Raw genomic sequence first — 18,010 nt, 5'->3', positions numbered from 1 at the left:
AACCTGGTCAGCCAGCTCCCAAGTCCATTCTCTTGACTATTTGTCATTGTGGATCAATGCATGGGAGATGTGAGGAGGATGAAAAGCAATTCTTCTTGATGCTTTCCACATTTGAGATAAAACAAACAAACACAGACTTTTGTTGCAGTAAGTGGAATTAGATTAGACATCAGGTCAAACTACCTGTTCCAAAGAATTAACAGCAGAGCCATCACTACTGTATGAATGGGACACAGTGGTACAACTGGTGGCTCTCTTGGGTCTGTAAAAACCACGTATCTCTAAGCATGGAGGAAGGGTGGTATTTGTTGAGTAGGGATAGGATTAAGAACTTCTGAAAGATGACCAGTGATTCAATCAGTCAATCAATGGAATAATCAATATTTGTTGGCTCTTCTGTAGAAGGTACTTTAATAAGAATTTGCCGGGCACAGAGTGAGGGTGGGCGGGGCAACCTCCTTTGGTTCTTTCCAGGTTCAGAGTTTGGGCAGACAGACAGAAGGCCTTTACTTTGTCTTCTTGTTTCAGCCATCACAGGGGCAGGTCTCTGCGCCTATCTGCTCAGGTCTGGGAGCCCCTGCCTCTGGGCCAGGGTAGCCCCACACTTCTGGACTCACTCTACACTCACTCCCAATGCATTTGCCTGGAACCATGTCCCTGGTCAGCAGGCCTGTGAAGAATTCTTCCTGCAAGTTCCCTCCGTGGGCCTCTGAACCTTGTCTAGTTGGTTCCTAGGAGGGTTGAGTGTCAGTTCTTTCTGATCCTATCACTTGGGATTATAAGTTTACAAGGAAAACATTCATTCACTCAGCCATTGGTTCACGTACTCTGCAGACACTTGTTAGTAGACTCACATCAACCAACCCTGTGCTGGAGCCCAGGGACAGGGATCACACAGCTCTGTGCGCCTGCTCCCAAGAGCCTACTGTTAGTGGGGGAGACAGACACCTCCGGAAGAAGGGGCACCGTGTCCCAGATCCGTCCTGGCTCAGGGGGACAAGCTGGAGAATCTGTCCCTTGATCAGGGTCCCTCATGGGTCCTGTGTTTTCAGTATGGTTGCATTTGCCATCCATCATACCAATTAATTAATTAATTGCATTTTATTTTATATTCTGGGAGTTTGGCTGTTTTGAAGGCAAAAATGCAAATGCATGCAAATCAGCACACAAATTTATGCAAAGACAACATGGAAATGTGTCCCCAGATTTCCTGGGGAGGAAATCTGGAAGCCTCACCAGTCCCTCAGCAGGCTGCCTGTCCCCAGGCCTGTCCTGTCTTCCCTTTTGTTTGGGTTCTTAATCTGTGCTGGGCTCCCCGCCTGACCCCTCTGAGGTCAGTGATGCGGGTGGGTGGCCGGCAGGCTGGTTATCTATTATCCCAAACCTCTCAGCTTCCTGAGCCACCAGAAACCTCCCTCCCTCCCTGTAATCGGCTTTCATTGGGAACAATCAGAGATTTCCTACCACCTTCCCATCTGACCAGGTCTCGCAAAACACCCAGATGCCGAGTTTCAGGCGTGGGGCTTGGCTTGACTAAGGAACTTGATAGAGGAGGTTGGCAATGTCTGCTTGTTATTGAACAATAAATCCAAACGTTTTAGTGACCCTCTTCTGGGGCAATAGCCTGGCTTCCCCGAGAGCTGGGCGACAGCGGCTGGGGCTGGGTGGAGAGCAGAGATCTGTGGCTTCGCACAGCGAGGCTGCCCAGCAGGAGTCACAGTGATACACAGCCCGGCTCCTGCTCTGGGCAGGGCCTCCCGGAAGCAGCTTGGCCGGAGCAGGGGCTCAGGGGAGAGGCTGGCAGACTGCAGGAGAGGAGAGTCAGCCATCAACGGGCAGAGCGTCATAGGTACGGCCCCGCAGTGTCGGAGGGCAGCACCAGCCTGGCTGGGCAGGCTCCGCATCGGGGTTGGGAAGGACAGAGAGAGGGAGAGAGGGCTGGGCTGAGGGCGAGCTGGCTGCCGGCTCCTGTACACACCTCCTCCTCCCGAGAGCGAGGACATGGCGCTATGGCCCAGTCTTGGCTTAGGCGCACACAGGCCCACGTGCCATCAACTTATCAAGCACAGCCAGGCCCTGTGAAGGATTGATTTGGGCTGAAGCACGTCCAGAGGTGGGCGTTGTGGCACTAGAGCAGGTGACGAGGAGAGGACGTGCCCGCTCCTTCCCTCGAGCCTTGGGAACATTTGCAACCCACTTGCGGTGTGGGAGTGGAGGCGCAGTTCTGTCTGGGGGCCGGGCCACGGACTAGATGGACTGGTGGTCCCGGGGCCCGACGGGTAGATCTTCCAAGCAGGTGACGGACAGCGCTGACGTGCCTGCCCGAGTGGCCATTCCCAAGGGCGCAGACTGGAGTCGTTCTGTCTCGCTCCCTCCTTCTGACGGGCATCTGTCTCGCAGGTCAGCAGGTCACCGCCCCCCAGTCCCAATAGGAGCTCGTGCTGTCACACACGCCCTCCCCTTCCTGCGGGCGGAGGTGGAGCTTCTCCCATCTCGGCGTGCTGCGCTCCCTCGGGCCAGCCGCGCCGGGCAGCCTGGTTGCCATTCCCGCCAGCTCCTGGAGGGGCACAGGGCAGCCTTGCAGCAGGCAAGCATGTCAGAGCGGCCCTGGCGTCTCCCCAGAACAATTCAAATTGCTTTTTTTACACCTCACTGCACTATGCCAACCCTGATCCACATTATTTGTGCTCTCGCTAAGTGCACATTATCTGATCCGTCACCCTGTGAAACGTGGCAAGAGGAATCCGGGCTCCTGTCGGCTGCTGACTGGGGGTCAGGCACGAAAGCCTCTGTACAAATATTTTTGCAAAATGGAGAGGAAGGAATCAGCCCGATGCCACCACCACCAGCAGCCCACCGTGGCCGGGGGCTGGCAGAGGAGGCCATGCCTCCTGCCTAGTGAGTCAGACGCTCCTGGAAAGACAGCTCGACCGGAAAGCCCAGCACCGTCGCCTCCATGGCCTGCTTTCTGTGTCACGTTATTTAACAGGAGGCGACAAGCAGGAGGGGAGGGGAGTCTTTGAACCCAGCGATGCAGATTTCCTCGGACTGGAGCTGACGGGCCTGGAGAGAGCTGCAGGCAAGAGGCAGAGTGGGGGTGGCTGTGCCAGGCAACAGGCTGTGATGGTCTCAGCTCCTACCCCCGGGGAGATAGGGCTCCCTGACCTGCTCAGCCCAAGGTGCTCTCACACTGACCAACGCCCTGGAACCCGCCCATGCTGGGTGGCCTGGGAGCTCCGCTGCCTGCCCGCCAGGTTCTCCCACCCCCCGGGAGACGCTTATCTCAGGAAGCCTGGGGCTCTTGAAAATGGGACCCTGCTCTGGACCAGATAGTCTGCCTTTCGTTTCTTTCCCCCACCATCTGAGTAAATGGGACCTGTTTTTGTCCTTGGAGATCTTGCTCTGTCCCCAAAAGACCTCGGCAATCACCCACCAAAGATCAGGTCTTATTTCTCGATGGGAACAGCCAGGATGGTCTGGAGATTGGCCCAGAGCCCTGAGTGGATGGATCCCTTTCTCTGCAGGAAGAACTGCAGGTTCATCTTCACCTTCAAGACAGATGACTGTTCTGCGAGAGTCCAGGTTTCCTGCAGCCTCTGGGCTCTGAGTTTCATTCCCTGCAGTTAATACACAAGGACAGCACCCAGGTGCCCCGAGAGCTGGCCCCAGGGCCTGCTGCCTGGAGGGAGCAGCTCTAGGGACGGGTCCCTGCGCTGGGCTGGCTTCTGACCTGCGGGACCCACAGTGGCTGCCTTTCCAGCTGTCCCTGATGTGGCTCCAGCCCCAGGCACTGCGGGGCGCTGGCGGCAGCGAAGTCCGGGGGCGCTGGCCGAGAACCACATCTCCTCTCCGTGGGCAGAGCCAGCAGCTTCGCGTGGGAGGTCACATCCTCAGAAAACAAGGACTCTGAGGCCTCACCGAGGACTCATTTTCTCAACCCTCCTCCTGCGGAGAGGCGACTTTGTGTTCCAGCTGCCATATTGGAGCTGCAAGCCCTGATGCACCATCAATGAAAAGCAGCAACCATGGTGCACGAGAAAAAGCCACAGTCATAGGCTTCCATTAGAGTAAGCAGTTATAGGGATAAAAAATAAAGCCTGTACTTCGGCTAATTAAACCCACTCACCAGCTGATTAAGATGTGTTGTGAGGCCATGGAAAGTTCCAACCACTAACTGTAAGGAATCTGGCACAGATGGGAATGAATCACGTATTCCTTGGCATAGAGAAAATGGAACTCCGTAGAGGTTAATCAGAATCATTAGTAAGCATTGAAAGATGGACAATACCAAATGGTTGGCACCTGATGTCGGGGTCAGGGCAGGCCACGCTCCTAATAAAAATGGCTTTTCAATCCATCCACCCACTGAGGTCAGCTGCTGAGGAGGGAGAGGAGTCTGACCTCTTGAGCCGCCGTCAGATGGGAGGTTCTAGACCTGCCGCCTGGGTTCAAGTGAGTGCAGGAGAGCATGGAGACAGGACCCCACTGCCCTGCCTCGTAGGGGTCTCTGTGCCGACCCTAATGCCCCAACGGTAAGTAGGAGCCAAAGCAGTGGGTGCCCTGGGAAGGTGGCATGCCCATGATGGAGAGCGGCACTCTTCCGGGGGTGGGGCTCGGGTTACCATGGGAACCAGACATACATCAGGGCTTAGGGCCAGAGTAGGGGCTCAGTGACAGCCCAAGGCTGAGAATCAAGGGCAAAGCCGAGAAGTAAGTGCTGGGAGAAGCAGCTGTGGGAGAGCCGAGCATGCCCACGGCCTGGGGAGTGAGAGGAGGATCTGGGACGGAGCTGGCTGGTCAGAGCTCTCAGCGTGTGTCCGAGGCCCATTTCCAGCTTCTCCCCAGCCAGCCCTGTCCTCCCGCAGCTCTGAGGGGAGCACCAGGCCTTGCCTCCTAATCGCCACTAATTGGGTAAATGCTGAGACGGCCGCTCTCTCCCTTCCCTCCCTCTCCCCCCACAAAGCCCTCTGAGAGACAGAGAGGTCAAAAAGAGACCTTCCCAAATGGAGGCAGGCAGGGTGCCGCGCGCATACCAAGCAGCCACTGCCCACGGAGAGGGAGAGGGACAGACAGGAGGGAGGCTGCTGAGAGGGTGGCAGCTGCCAGGAGTTGCTGAGCGAGGAGAAGGAAGAAATGGGGAAAGGTGCGGGCTGCGTTCGGGGCCCAGGCCACCGCACAGGCCGGCCTCCTCTGTCCCCCTTGGAGCAGCAGGAATGACTTGCTTAGGGGGAAGTGAGGGCCTCTGGCGTCTGGGGCTTGTCCTCTAACTGTCCTCAGATCTGCACCCTGGAGCTCCTGGGCCGTTTCTGGGGCAGGTTCCTCTGGCCCCTGGGAGGGTAGAGGCCAGCGGGCTCGGGCTCTGTGGGGGTCAAACGCGTGAACACCAGTGGAGTGCCTCCTGGCAAAGACAAGAGTCTCTTTTCCTTCCCCTTGGGCTTGGTGGGAGCACGCCTGTCTGACACAGGCAGGAAGGTTTGAGCTAATAAGTTAGTTGCGAAAAAGGTTTTGTTTCTCTTTATTTTTATTTTGTGAAGCTGGGAGGTGAAAGGGAATGGACATCCCAATTTACACATGGAAAATCGGAGGCCATGCATGAAGTGGCCTGGTCCCTGTTCATTTCTATTTATTTTATTATTACTATTACTAGAGGCCCAGTGTGCAAAATCGTGTGAGACCCAGAGTCCCGCTGGCGCCTCGGAACCCAGAGGAGAGCTCCAGCCACCGGTGGCACCGCGGGACCCATCCATGCACCTCCTGGTGAGTCCGGTCGTTGGTTGTTATGGCGTCATGGCATTACGGCCACAGGCCTTTTATTATATAGATTATTTTTTACAGGCAGGCAGCCAAAGGAAGGCAAAGGGACTTCTGATCATGGTCTCCCCGGAGAGCTGGAGGCTCGCCGGGTGTTATTCCCAGCAGCTACCTTCCTAAGAGGGCACTGCCTGCCCCGGGGAGAGAGAATCACCTTAGTTCGTTCATTTCTATTTCAGAGCCAGGACAAGAGCCCAAAGTAGCTCAGGTCTAGGCAATCTACTACTATCCATAATGTCTAGAACACTATTGCTTTGGTTTTAAGTTATGCGAGGAAAACATACTTGTTTTAAAAAAATTATTTAAATCGCACAGAAGGGTTTAAAGTGAAAAGTAACAGTGCCCAAGCCCACTCTCTCATTCCCTGGTCCTGCTCGTAAGGACGCCGTGAGAAATGCCCCTGGCTGTACAAGCATGCACGGTTATGCCGAGGTCCCTCAGGTGAAAATGCTTTGGCACTGTATTTCGACTTTATTTTTTCATTTATCTCTTATAATTTTATTGTTCTTTACAGTTTACAAAGTGCTTTCACGCTCCCATTAAGCCGCCAGGGGACGTGGGGTGGGTGTTACTGTCCCGGTCGGTCGTCAGGTTCAGGGAGGGTAGGTCAGCTGCCTACACACTGTTAGGCATCTGCTTGTTATGGAGCCAGAACTCAAACGTGGGTGGTCTGTATTCAACCCAGTGCCCTCGCCGCAATGTCCTCCAGGTTCACCCATGTTGTCACATGTCAGGATCCCCGCCCTTCTGCGGCTGAGGTATATTCCATTGTGTGTATAGGCCGTGCGTCGTTTTCCATTCCTCTGCCGGTGGACACACACGTGAGGCTTTCTGCTCCTTGGCAGCGTGGTGTTTTCCCCTTGCCGCATGCAGGCAGCCGCTCGCACACGCCCTCACCTGTTAAGGTACTCCGGCCGCGCCCTGGAATGCGTACAGTGTACCCCACCCGGGTTTTGTTGGCCTCGTGGATGACGAGAGAAGTTGAGCAGTGGCCCTCTCTTCCAGCGACCGCTGCCCTGGCAGCAGCTGGTCCTTTAACTGGGGCACCGTGAGCGTTGCGCCCTGGCTCCAGGGGCAGAGATGTGGCTGAGAAATCCCCGCACGCGGCGTGTTGGCAGCAGAAATAGACGTGGAGGCTGCGGGGAACGTCCTGGTGATGAAGCCTGGACCGCGGCCTCAGGAGGGTGGCTGCCTGGGAACCGGCTCTGGGCAGAGCAGCAGAGGGCAGAGGCCTCTGAGAGGGGCCGTGCCGGGCAGCCCGGGGACAGACACAGGCCTGAGTGCAGAGGAAAGCTGTGCCCAGCCTGGCGCCCCCACGGCCCGCACCCCCCTCCGCGCAGGGCTCCCGGCAGTTTGCCCTGCCTGGTGGGCATCGAGCGTGGACGTGCTGTTTAAACCCGAGGCCTGAGGAAACGCCGTCCCACTCACAGCTAAGAGATGGTGCTCCTTCCCGAAACATGGCAGCCTTTCTCGCCAACCCCGGCCCGGGCCGCCATCCGTCCGTCCGCACACTGCGCTTGCCAGCCTCGCTGCCCAGGCCGCCTGTAAGGGCGAAGGCCAGGTTAGAAAACCGCGGGCGGTTTCACGCGTCACCTTCCTGCCTTCCTTCCCAGGGGCCCGCCATGGTGCTGTGAATCCCACCTGCGTCTGCGTGGGCTCTGAGTGTGGCGGGGGGGTGGGGTGGGGAGAGGGGGTGGGGGGTGGAGGGCAGGTGGTGGGGGCAGGTGGTGGGGGCAGGTGGGACTGAGAGGTGGCTGCGCGGGGGATTGGGAGCCAGGACTGCATGGCCTCCAGGGGGCTTTGGCTCCAGGCCCTTGCCTGACTCTCCTGCCCCTTTGGCTCGTTGGGCCTGTTGGTCTGGCCCAAGAGACAGGAAGGAAGAGGAGGAGAGGGAGAAACAGGTGTAGGGGGCAATGCAAAAGTTTGCAGTCAAACTGGGCCCCTCCCACCTCCTCCATCTCTGGTTGTGAGACTTGCAGGCCACGGAACCTCTCTGAGCAGTGATTTGTCCCCTGCAAAGTGGGGATAATTACAGTACTACACTCAGAGGGCCGCTCCAGTGAATGACAACGGCGAAGTGCTCAGCGAGATGCCTGCAACGAGTGCTCAGTATATGCTAAACATTATTAGTTTTTGCACAGAGTTCAGTAAGTCATTAGTGTCCAATAAATACGCTCTGAACGAATAGTGACTGTGTGAATAAACAAATACACAACGTGAAATAGTTCGAGAAAGAAGAGGATAAGAGAGAGAAATCCGAGCTCCAACGTCACCTCCTCCGTGAAGCCCCTCTCCCCCGCGCTGGCACATCAGCCTGAAATGCCGCTCCCCAGTCCCCAGTGATGCCTCCTTGATTGGGTTCTTTATCTTCAAGGTCCCTCCCAACTCTCAGATTGCAAGCTTCTTGACTCACTACTAATTCATTCCTTCGCCACTATTCAGTGCGCGTCTATTTGTGCTAAGCAGTGCTCTGTTTACTGCGATCAAAATGCTCGGGCCCCTTGCCTGCCGGACTCTCGCTTTCTAATGGGGCAGAGGTGAACACATATGCTGGATAAGGAAGTTACAGAAAAGCTAGAAGTCGTACGTTCTGTGGAGACCGGGAAAGCAGGGTGAGGGGATGGTGAAATGTGGGAGAAAGGTCTTACAATTTTAAGTAGGGAGGTGCTCTTGGGGACAAGGGGATGGAGAAAGGAGTCATGCTGACATCTGGGGAAGTCAGACAACATATTATCGGTCATGGCAAAGGAAGAGCAAGGGGTCCGGCCCTAGCGCACTGCAAAAGAGAGCGGAATGTGAAGTGCATGCCCTCCAGCTGCGGTCCATCACCCCTCTCCCTGACCCGGGTGCCCTGCCCCCCATCCCCCGTCTCCCTACGTCCTGTCCTGGCCAAGGTTGCCTCGCCTGGGAATAGAGGGCGCCGAGGACGTTTCTTTTTAAATGGAACCATTGAAATGTTATCAATCACTCTGTTGGGTGGAAGCAAAATCCCCGACCTGTGGTTGGGGGGGACAGACTGAGGAGCATCCTCCCCAGAAGAGAGAGGCAGGTGGTGAAGGTGGCCAGCGCGGAGGAGGCAAGAAGGGCAGGTGACAGCTGGCTCCCACCAGTTCTGCCTGGTGGTGGGAAGAGCCCTGGACGGGGAGCAGAACCCTGCTTTGGCCGTGACCCTGCCAGCAGCACGCCGTGAAACCCTGCTCAAGGCACTCCGCTCTCAGCCCCGCCCCCTCTTCTCTGTAGTTTGGGGGTTGACCTGGGAGATAGGTAATGTTCTCCAAGCCCATCGGGGCCATGTCCACGTTTCCATAAGTCTACCACCTCCTAGAAGGGTGCTCCAGCTTCATCTCGAATTCTCAGCATCTGCATCCCAGAGACCACGTTGATGAATGAACGGAGGGCGTGGCCTTAGGGAAGAGGCTTCCCTGTGGCCTGGAGCCTCCGTCAGGCGGCCCTCTATTGGGAGGCCACCCTCAGCACCAGCCCTGTGCCTGCTCTGGCCTCAGAGAACCTGCTCCGGGGAGGGGTCCACTGGAACCTCTCAGCCCAGGGACCTCCCATCAAGGGGCGCTGATGGGAGAAATCAGTGTGAACTTTCCATGAACTCCTCTCGGGTGGGTAGGGAGAGGGGATGCCGGGCGCTGGTCGGGTGGGTGATGGCTGGGTCAGCCTCTCCCTGCGAGAGGCCCTCTTCAGCCCGTTTACCTCTGCTTCTCCTACTGCTCGCCTCCAGAGGCCTCCGGCCCTCCGTCCTGGGAGCCCCAGCCTTACTTACACTGGTCTCCCCTGGAGGCCTTTGCCCTAATGACGGGAACCTGTGTTCCCGCAGGCGAGGCCCGCAACGCCGGCTACTGACCTGCAGATGGGAATTCTGGAGCGGCACAGGGGCGCCGCGGGGGCTCCGGAGGGGCGGCCTTGGCTGCCGGAGAGTCCCGGTGAGGTTGCAGCGGCACTGCCACGGCTCTCGGGGATGGGGCCCTGGGCCCCCCCTCCCTAGCTGTGGCAGCAGAGGGGGTGCAGAACGAGCTGAAGGGTCTCGCTCCTTGTCCCGACGGGTTGACCCGGTGGGCGGGGGCGTCAGAGAGTGGACCTTCGTCGGGGACCTGCCCGTGTCTCCTCCCATCAAGGAGCCGAGGCCGGCTGGTGACTTGAAAGGGACACTTCAGGCTGGTGTGCAAGTGCAGGCCTTCCCGCGGGAAAACCGCTCCATGCAGCCGGTCACCTCCAAGCTCAGCTGTTGACTTAAAAAAATAATGAGTGTAAAGGAGATAATAAGCCTAGTTTCAGCACCGTCAGAGAAATGCCTCAACCCCACCGGCTCCCCGAAAAGGCTGGGAGACCCGGGGCGGGGAAGGGGGGGGCGGGCGCGGGGAGAGGCTGGGCCGGGAGCGTAGCTGTTCCAGTGAGAACCTGGAGGCCTCTGGGGAATCCCTCACGTCCTCCGAGTCTGGGGTAGCGTCTTCAAAAATGGGAATTCCAGCAGAACAGGGGAGGTGAGAGAATTATGTGAGAAAGCAGACGCGAAAAAGCTTTGTAAACGCTACAGCACTAAGGTAAGTTCCTGTCTCAGTTTTGTTCGCTTTTAGCAGCTGCCAATAAGTAGCATTTCAAATCGAGATGTAGAATGCAAGCAAGGCTTTTCTCCCCCCACCTCAGCAGCCACCGTCATCTCTGTCCAACGCGCAATGAGCGCTCAGAGGGTTTGATTCGCTCCCCAGCCCCTCCCAACGCCAGCCCAGCCTCATCCCCACCCCTTCCAGCTCTCACAGAATTCACTGGAATATGCATCTTGCTACCTTCTGCCTCCGCTCTCCATTTCTTCCCCAGCCCGACCTAAACTTTCTCTTCTCTCTGTGGCCCTGCATTGGCCGCCCCGAACCCCCTCTTTGCTGCCTTTATAGCCACACCCCCTTTCTATATATTCTTCCAGGCCAGAGAGATCTGGGTCTTAGCCTCCAGAGCTGCTCCTCAGAGTTCTTCAAGCCGATGGGAGGGGGAAAGGACCTTCTATACGTCTGGTTACAGAGGTCATCAGATAATTGTGCGATTAGCAGTAACTTTATCACTCCTGCCATTTCCTTTTGACCAGAGCCCCCATAAAAGAATAAGCGGACTTTCTCCCTTCCCCCCTGCCCCTACCCCCCCCCCCCCGCCTTGTTGTTTTGCCTGGAGTGTCTGTCCCAGGAATTTGGTCCCACTCCCACGAGCGTCCTGAAGAACGAGGGGTGGGGAGATGTGGAGCAGTCCTCCCGGGGAGGGAACCTGCCCAGCAGGGGGCTCTCCGCAGCTCCCCCGCACAGATAGGGGAGGCCTGGAGCGCATGGGGCCGCTCTGGTCCCCAGGGACCGGCTCCTGCTTCTAATAGCGACTCCCCAGACTGCCACCAACTGGTGCCGGTCCCCGGGGAGGGGCACTCGGAAAAGACAGCAGAGGCTGGGAGGGTGCAGCTGGGCTCACTGGGACTTAGTGACCGGGAGGGAGGCCCCCTGTTCCCCGCAGCAGCTGGGGTGCAGGGGGCCATGCTCGGGCTTCCCGGGCCCAGGGTCAGAGCTGGGCACTGCTCATGCCCCCACCCCTGCCACCTGGGCTGTGGCACCAAGGGGGCAAACAACCCCAAGGCCTTAGGCAAATTCTCTTGATTTCCTCTCCCTCCCACCCCCCACGGGCGGCAAAGCCCGATTTGATTTGCCAGGTTGTGCAACCAAGACTAGGTGACCTGCTCCGAGCAGAGCAGCCTGGGGCTTTGCAAGGTAAGCACACCAGCACAGCACCCGGCGCCCGCCTGCCCCACCGCGCTGGGTGTCCGGATCTGCAGAAATGTGCGTGTGTGTGTGTGTGTGTGTGTGTGTGTGTGTGTGTTTGGGGGGGGGGCGGGGCTATGCCTTGCCAAGTGGGGCAAGTCCCACTCCGTGCTGCTGAGACAGCCACGCTGCCCTAATGGGACTGGGTGGGAGGGGAGACTGGTGGAGACATGAGCGACTTGTGGCAGGAGAGGGCCACGCCGCCATGGCCCCGGGGCAGAGGGCCTCAGGGTACATGGGATCCTCCTGTCCCTTTCTTCGGGTGGAGTGGCGCCTCGTTGATGAGCCTTGTCATCATCCTTCAAGTGTAATTTTTTTAAATTGCAAAAATCTTACAGAGCTATTAACCTCAAAAGAGTTTAACATATGGCAGACCGAGTCTCCCTCTTACCCTAATTATAAGGCTTGCAGTAATGGGGCTGTCTTTTAAGTTACAGCTGCTGCGCTTTTGGCTTTCGCTAACATTACATCCTATTAAAGAGCTACATTAAATGCATGCAAATTGCCTGAGCGACCATGCTCTCCCGACCAATGAGGGGACCGGCTGCAGCCCAGGCTGCGCTACTGAGGGTCAGACTCACCCCGCTGCGAGCGCCATATGATCTATCAATCAAACTCCTCTCATTAATTAACGAATTCATTAAATATCTTTATATATGAAGGCCCGGCCAGGCGGAACATTGTGTTGACAGGGACGGCCCGTCAGCACTTAGCTCTGCGAGCTCCCTTCCCCTCCCACACAAATAACCTGATGACTAAGAGGTCGACTTCCCAGGGTCTGCAGGGAACAGAAGCTGCCACCGTCTGTGCCCATCTCTGGGGGTGCCCTCCTTGGGTCTCCAGTGCACAACCCCACCCCCTCCCCAACCCCTTCTGGCTCCTCCTTGTAAGATCATAAGGAGCTGCATATGGTCTGGTGTCTGGGTCCCTGGTAGCCGTAAGGGGCAGGGACTGGACTGGACCTGGCTCCTCTGGTAGCCCCGGTGGCTAGCACAGGGCCCGGCATGTGGCAGATGCTCAAAACATCTGGGATTTAGGAAGACAGACTCTCTGTATGGCAGCGAGGGCCTCTCTCCAGTGACCTCAGCACCGAGGAGGCCTTCCTTTGCAATGGTCTCCCGGAAAACTGGTAGTGACCAGCTCAGCCAGTGAGCAGCGGGCGACCTGGCGGCCAGAGGAGGAGGGATGGAGGAGGAGGAGAAGCAGGAGGAGGAGGAGGAATAAGGAGGAGGGGTGCCGCAGTGGTGGTTCTGGGGGAGGGACAGGGTGGGGAGGAAGGAACTTTTTATTTTTAGAGATTTTAATATATTTTTAAATTTGTTTCAGAGGGGAAGGGAGAGGGAGCGAGAGATAGAAACATCAATGATGAGAGAGAATCATTGATTGGCTGCCTCCTGCACGTCCCCCACTGGGGATCGAGCCCACAACCCGGGCATGTGCTCTTGACCAGAATCGAACCTGGGACCTTTCAGTCCACAGGCCAGTGCTCTATCCACTGAGCAAAACAGGCCAGGACAAGAAAGGAACTTTTGAAGTTCAGAGTCACTAGACCACACAGCCACAAGACTCAGACACCGAAGCAAACTCTTGTAAGAGGAATGACGCTGTACCATTCTGTGAACAAAAGAGACATGTGTTAGAATGGATGGTGGGCTTCCTTAGTTGTTTATATGCATGCGTTTGTTGTCTATACTTCCACATATACATCTACAAAGTGGGGAAAAGGTTTATAGTTGTTCATATGGGAAATAACACAATAAATAATAATATAAGAGAGTAAACTCTGTTTCATGTACTCACAACTGTAAACCTACTTTTGCCCAACCCTATGTATATATTCACTGAGGAACTGTAATATAATCACTCCCTTCCTACATTATCTCATTTAATGCTGATATCAGCTTGGCCCGGTGGTTATTTTTACTTCTAGGCTATAGAAGAAACAGAGGCGCAGAAAGAGTAAGTAACTTCCCCAAGGCCCAGTGGCAGAGCCAGGATTCAGACTTGCTGGATCCAGGACTAGCACGTAAACAGTGATGCGCGAGAGATCAGCGATGTGCTGCTCCGCTCCGTCGCCTGCTGCTCCCTTTGTTCACATGATTGTCTTCCCTTGTTTTGCAGCAGCCACTGTCACTGTCCTCTCTGCTGGGCTGGTGGGTCTGGCCTCTGCCTGGGGAGATGGAGACCACAGCACGCCCCGGGATCCAGGCTGCGGCTCCTGACTGTGCTTAGAATGGCTGAGAGTGATTTCCATATAGAGCACCTCTGGCCAACAAAGCCAGCTGCCTCAGAGCAGTGTGTCTGCCGGGACCTGGGCCTGGAGCGGCCAGGTACCAGGAATGGGGGTGGGATGGGCACCTCCAAGCCAGCTCCTGAAGAGCATTCCTCAGCAGGCTCTGGCCCTGACCAGGGAGGGCAGTCACAGTGAGGGCTGCAGGCCAACATAATGAGGGTTTCAGCCATGTTAGCTGTGGTGCCGGTTCCTCAGCTTATGCAAGTTTCCAATCCACCGGGATGAAGCGAGGTGCGCAGGCCACCGCCAAAACCTTGGAATTCCTGGGAAACACATGCCCAGATCCTTTTATCCCCCTTTCTCCCTTCTCTCCATCTCACTCACTCGCCTGCCCTCTGAGACATGGGTTAATGGGCTCTGGCTGTTGGCACCTGTGATGTCGGGCGCCAACCTCACCATGGGCCTCTATAGCTCTCTCTGGCCACCTCGGTTCCCAAGAATAGCTGTGGAATGGGGCGTACTGTGCTAATGGGGGTTAATGGTAACCTCGGAATCAATTTTCCCTCCCAGAAGAAAATCCTCCCGGCTGAGGCTGCACAGACTATAATAGTGAAAATGGCTCTAGATTTGAAAAATTGGCACGTTGTAGTCCAACAAGGCAATTTTTGAATTGTTCCCTGCAGCCGCGCGCCCCTGGATGCTCTGCGGCTTGTGTCCTGCAGCGACAGGGTGGAGAGCACTTTGCGCCCAAAGCAGGCCTGAGGTGGCTGTTTCTTCTCCCACTCCAGCCGGAATTTGTCTGTTTGTTCACCTGCCCCCAGTCCTTGGAACTTTAGCCTCTACCTTAGCAGCTGCCAGAGCTATTGGACAAGGAGAGAGTGTTCTGGATTCCTGCAGAACCTCAATCCTGAGGGCAAAGGGCCAGGTGAAGAGGGTTTTCTGAAGGCCATAGGCCTATGTCATGGGTGCAAGGCACGGCCGGGAGAGCCCAGGACTACCGCTCCCAGCCAGCTTTTCCTGGCCAGTGTCAACGCTGGGCCTTTCTTGATGAGAAACCATAAGAGGACAGGTACATGGCCATTGTGCAAGGCACCCGATTTTGATGGGCTGTGATTTCTCTATTATAAAAGGCAAATGATGTTGCCTTGTTTTCGTAAGCACCCAAGTGCCAAGCAAGGAAGGCGTCCTGGTATGATATGTGTTTCCAGTACTACAAGCACAGAATGGGGAGCTGCAGGCAGGTCACCGGTGACTCAGTAAATGCCCTCACTGTTCAGATGGGGAAATGAAGGTTGCTCAAAGTCACACATCTGGCTGGTGGAAAAGAGCGCGCTGCTGCTCTGCTGTGCCCCAGGCTTGTTGGGTAATGATCAGGAGGGCCTGTGGTTTGATTCCTCTGTTCCCTGAGGCCACAGCTCTCCTTTTCCAGCTTATCCCCCTTCCATCTGCTGACTCAAGATTGGGGCCCGGTGACGTGCTCAAATAGAACGTGGAGCCAGTGCTAGCCTAGGGCTTGGCCTGCGAACCGGACTCCCTGTGGCCCACCTTGCTCCCCTCTAATCCATTCCCTTCAACACATCCTGTGATCTCTACCATGTGCATGGACCAGCTCATTCCCCTACTTCTCCGGATACAGTACCGGCTCCCTTCTGTGGCTTACACGTGATTGATCATATGACTTGTGTGTCTGCTTCTCCCGCCTCACGTCTCACAACCACTTGCCTTCCTTCTTGCACACCTTACTTCCCTCATTATCCCCGTTTTCCTGCTGAGCCGATACGTCTTCATTTCCTTAAATGCATCTTGCCTTGTTCCCCTTTGTATTCCTCAGCTGCCTTTGCACATTCAGTTATAAATGCTCCCAGAAGTCTCTCTACCCCAACCTGTCCCCCTCATTCCCACCTCCCTTCACCTGGAGAGCTCCCACAGTCTGGGTTAGGGGCGCCTCCTGTGCCCCGCTGTGGCCTCTTCTACTTCCCTACGCTATCCCTTACCACTGTGCATTGCAATCGCCTATTGGCCAATGTGGGTCTTCCATTGGAATGTCAGCTCCAGGCGGCAGGGTCACATTATGTTGACTGTTTTACATGCAGTGCCCTGAAGGCTGCCTGGCTCCCGACAGGAGTTGAATGGTGTATCCAAGTGCTGCTCCCGCTACAACAGATGAAGCAGCTGAGAGCTTTCATCGCCAGCCAGTGTGTTCGGCACTTGATGTGGGTCATCTAATGGACAGCAGCTCTTGGATGACCTGAACGAGCCAGGACAAGGGTCCTCATCCTGTCTCTGCTGCCCGCCGACTGGGCGACTTTCAATAATATCGCGGTTTCCTCATCTTTAGAAGGAAAAGGGGGCAGGCCGGACTTAGTTTCTCCTTCTTTTCCTCGGCAAAGAGGAAGTCAAGAGTCAGCCCACGTGGCCCAGGGAAATCAGCCCTCAGGCCTGAGAGAGGCAGCAGACGCGAGGGTCAACCTTCTAGTCTGGGAGCAGGAGGGGAGGGTACGGCGAGAGGCTGGGAAGGGCAGCGGGTTGCTGTCCCATGCTGCGGCGGAGCTTCAGAACAGAGGAGCCGCTGCTGGCGAAGTCATTAATGCTGGTCCCCTCGCCGTCACCTCGCATTGTCCGATTTAAGTGGAATCGCGTGTTTGGTGGATTTTGCCTTCTATAGAAATCCCCCCGAGAGTGAAGTGCTGCATTCAGCCCACAGAGCACAGGCCTTTGTGTGCTGATGGCTGGGCCCGGCCCAGCGTGTTTGCAGTTGGTTATCAAAGGGCCGATAAATTAGAGTGCAGGGCTGGCGAGAGAGGAAGAGGGGGCTTTTCATCAGCAGGGCTGAGCACTTAGGCAGCTGACTTGGGGCTGGGAAGCCCCAAGACTGGCCTCCTTGCCTTTTGGCAGCGGTACTGGGACGAGCATGCCTGGCTGTTCCCTGGCAGAGCCCAAACTCTGCGATCCGACCAGGCCCTGAGGCAGGAGGAGGGGTGGCAAATGATGCTTCGAACAGAATGGCCTCCATTGCCTGGAGGAGGCCGCTGGGAAGCTGGGAACGCAGCCGCGCCCCCCTTGTCCACTCGCTCTGGCAGCTGGTTTAGGTGGTTGTACGAGCCTTACCCCGCCCCTTGGATTTATTGAAACCACGCCCTGATGGTGGTGAAGGCTCTGAGGGGCCTCTTCTGTCTTGTGAATGCTATTCAGGGGCTTGGACCTTTTTCTTTACTGACCCAACCCCACCTGCCTCCCTCCAGCCCCCTGCACACACCTACCGGCTGGATCTGGGGACAGCTTTATGAGCACTCCGGCCAGGCGGGTCCTGGGCACTTGACCTTCTCCATGGACTTGGCTTCTGATGTCCAGAGTCAGAGGCCAAGCTGGGCACGGCTGCCAGCTGAGCCACGGGCAGGGCCGCTTAAATAATAAGCTGTGCCGAGTGCCCGGGTTTTTCCTGCAAGAACGCCTCCCTTACTCAGAGGGCCCGCTACCCCCCATGTCCCTGGGCCCCTCATTGACAGCTCTTACCTGTGGGATCTGGATCAACAAGGTCATTCCTCCAGGAACCAGCCATCTGCCTTTCGTTTGCCCGTTAGTGATGAAGCTTCAACAACATCCTGAGAGCATATCATTTTCCATCTGGAAGGAACCTGAGACACCAAGCTGGAGGCCTGTTATTAAAACCTGTTTGGAGTTGCAGATACTCTAAAGAATTGTCTGGAAGTTATGACCCCTCACCCAGCAAAGCAAACATATCCTCATGCACACAAAATGTACCTGCTACTTCAAGGAGCTCACGCCCTTCAAATCTATGTGCACATCTCACTCTGACTCACACCTGAATCACCTGAGAGTTTCTATAACATTCCAGAGGCCTACCCAGCCGGCATGGCTCAGTGGTTGAGCATTGACCTATGAACCAGGAGGACACGGTTCAATTCCCAGTCAGGGCACATACCTGGGTTGCAGGCTTGATCCCCAGTGTGGGGTGTGCAGGAGGCAGCCTATCAATGATTCCCTCTCATCATTGATGTTTCTATCTCTCTCTCCCTCTCCCTTCTTCTCTGAAATCAATAAAAATATATTTAAAAAAAAAGATTCCAGAGGCCTGGGACTTACATACAAAGTCTCTGATTTAATGGGTTTATAGTGGGTCTGGTCACGGGTGCTTTTTTCTAAACCA

The 18,010-nt window shown here is 56.1% G+C and overlaps 1 protein-coding gene and 1 non-coding gene across 4 annotated transcripts; both read right to left on the bottom strand.

Moving 5' to 3' along the window:
- Window positions 1–475: 475 nt before the first annotated feature.
- On the bottom strand, window positions 476–17,611 carry LOC132240527 (uncharacterized). 3 transcript variants are annotated; one of them, XM_059707808.1, is made up of 3 exons: window positions 17,356–17,611; window positions 9,665–10,049; window positions 476–7,353 (listed from the first exon to the last, which is right to left on the bottom strand). In XM_059707808.1, exons 1-3 carry the CDS (start codon window positions 17,380–17,382, stop codon window positions 6,542–6,544), a joined length of 1,224 nt encoding a protein of 407 aa, XP_059563791.1. In that variant the 5' UTR covers window positions 17,383–17,611; the 3' UTR covers window positions 476–6,541. The 3 variants fall into 3 exon arrangements, 2 of the variants coding, with proteins under 2 accessions (XP_059563791.1, XP_059563789.1); XM_059707806.1 differs by having other exon boundaries at window positions 9,665–10,042; XR_009454347.1 differs by lacking the exons at window positions 476–7,353; window positions 9,665–10,049 and adding an exon at window positions 11,721–13,223.
- LOC132242410 (small nucleolar RNA SNORA67) lies at window positions 5,832–5,972 on the bottom strand. Its single transcript, XR_009454606.1, has one exon. It is a non-coding gene; the product is annotated as a small nucleolar RNA SNORA67 (small nucleolar RNA).
- Window positions 17,612–18,010: the final 399 nt, after the last annotated feature.

The sequence above is a fragment of the Myotis daubentonii genome, chromosome 9 (assembly GCF_963259705.1).
Source record: "Myotis daubentonii chromosome 9, mMyoDau2.1, whole genome shotgun sequence".
Taxonomy (NCBI): Eukaryota; Metazoa; Chordata; class Mammalia; order Chiroptera; family Vespertilionidae; genus Myotis; species Myotis daubentonii.
Note: the sequence above shows the minus strand (reverse complement) of the source record. Positions and strands in the feature narration are given on the sequence as shown.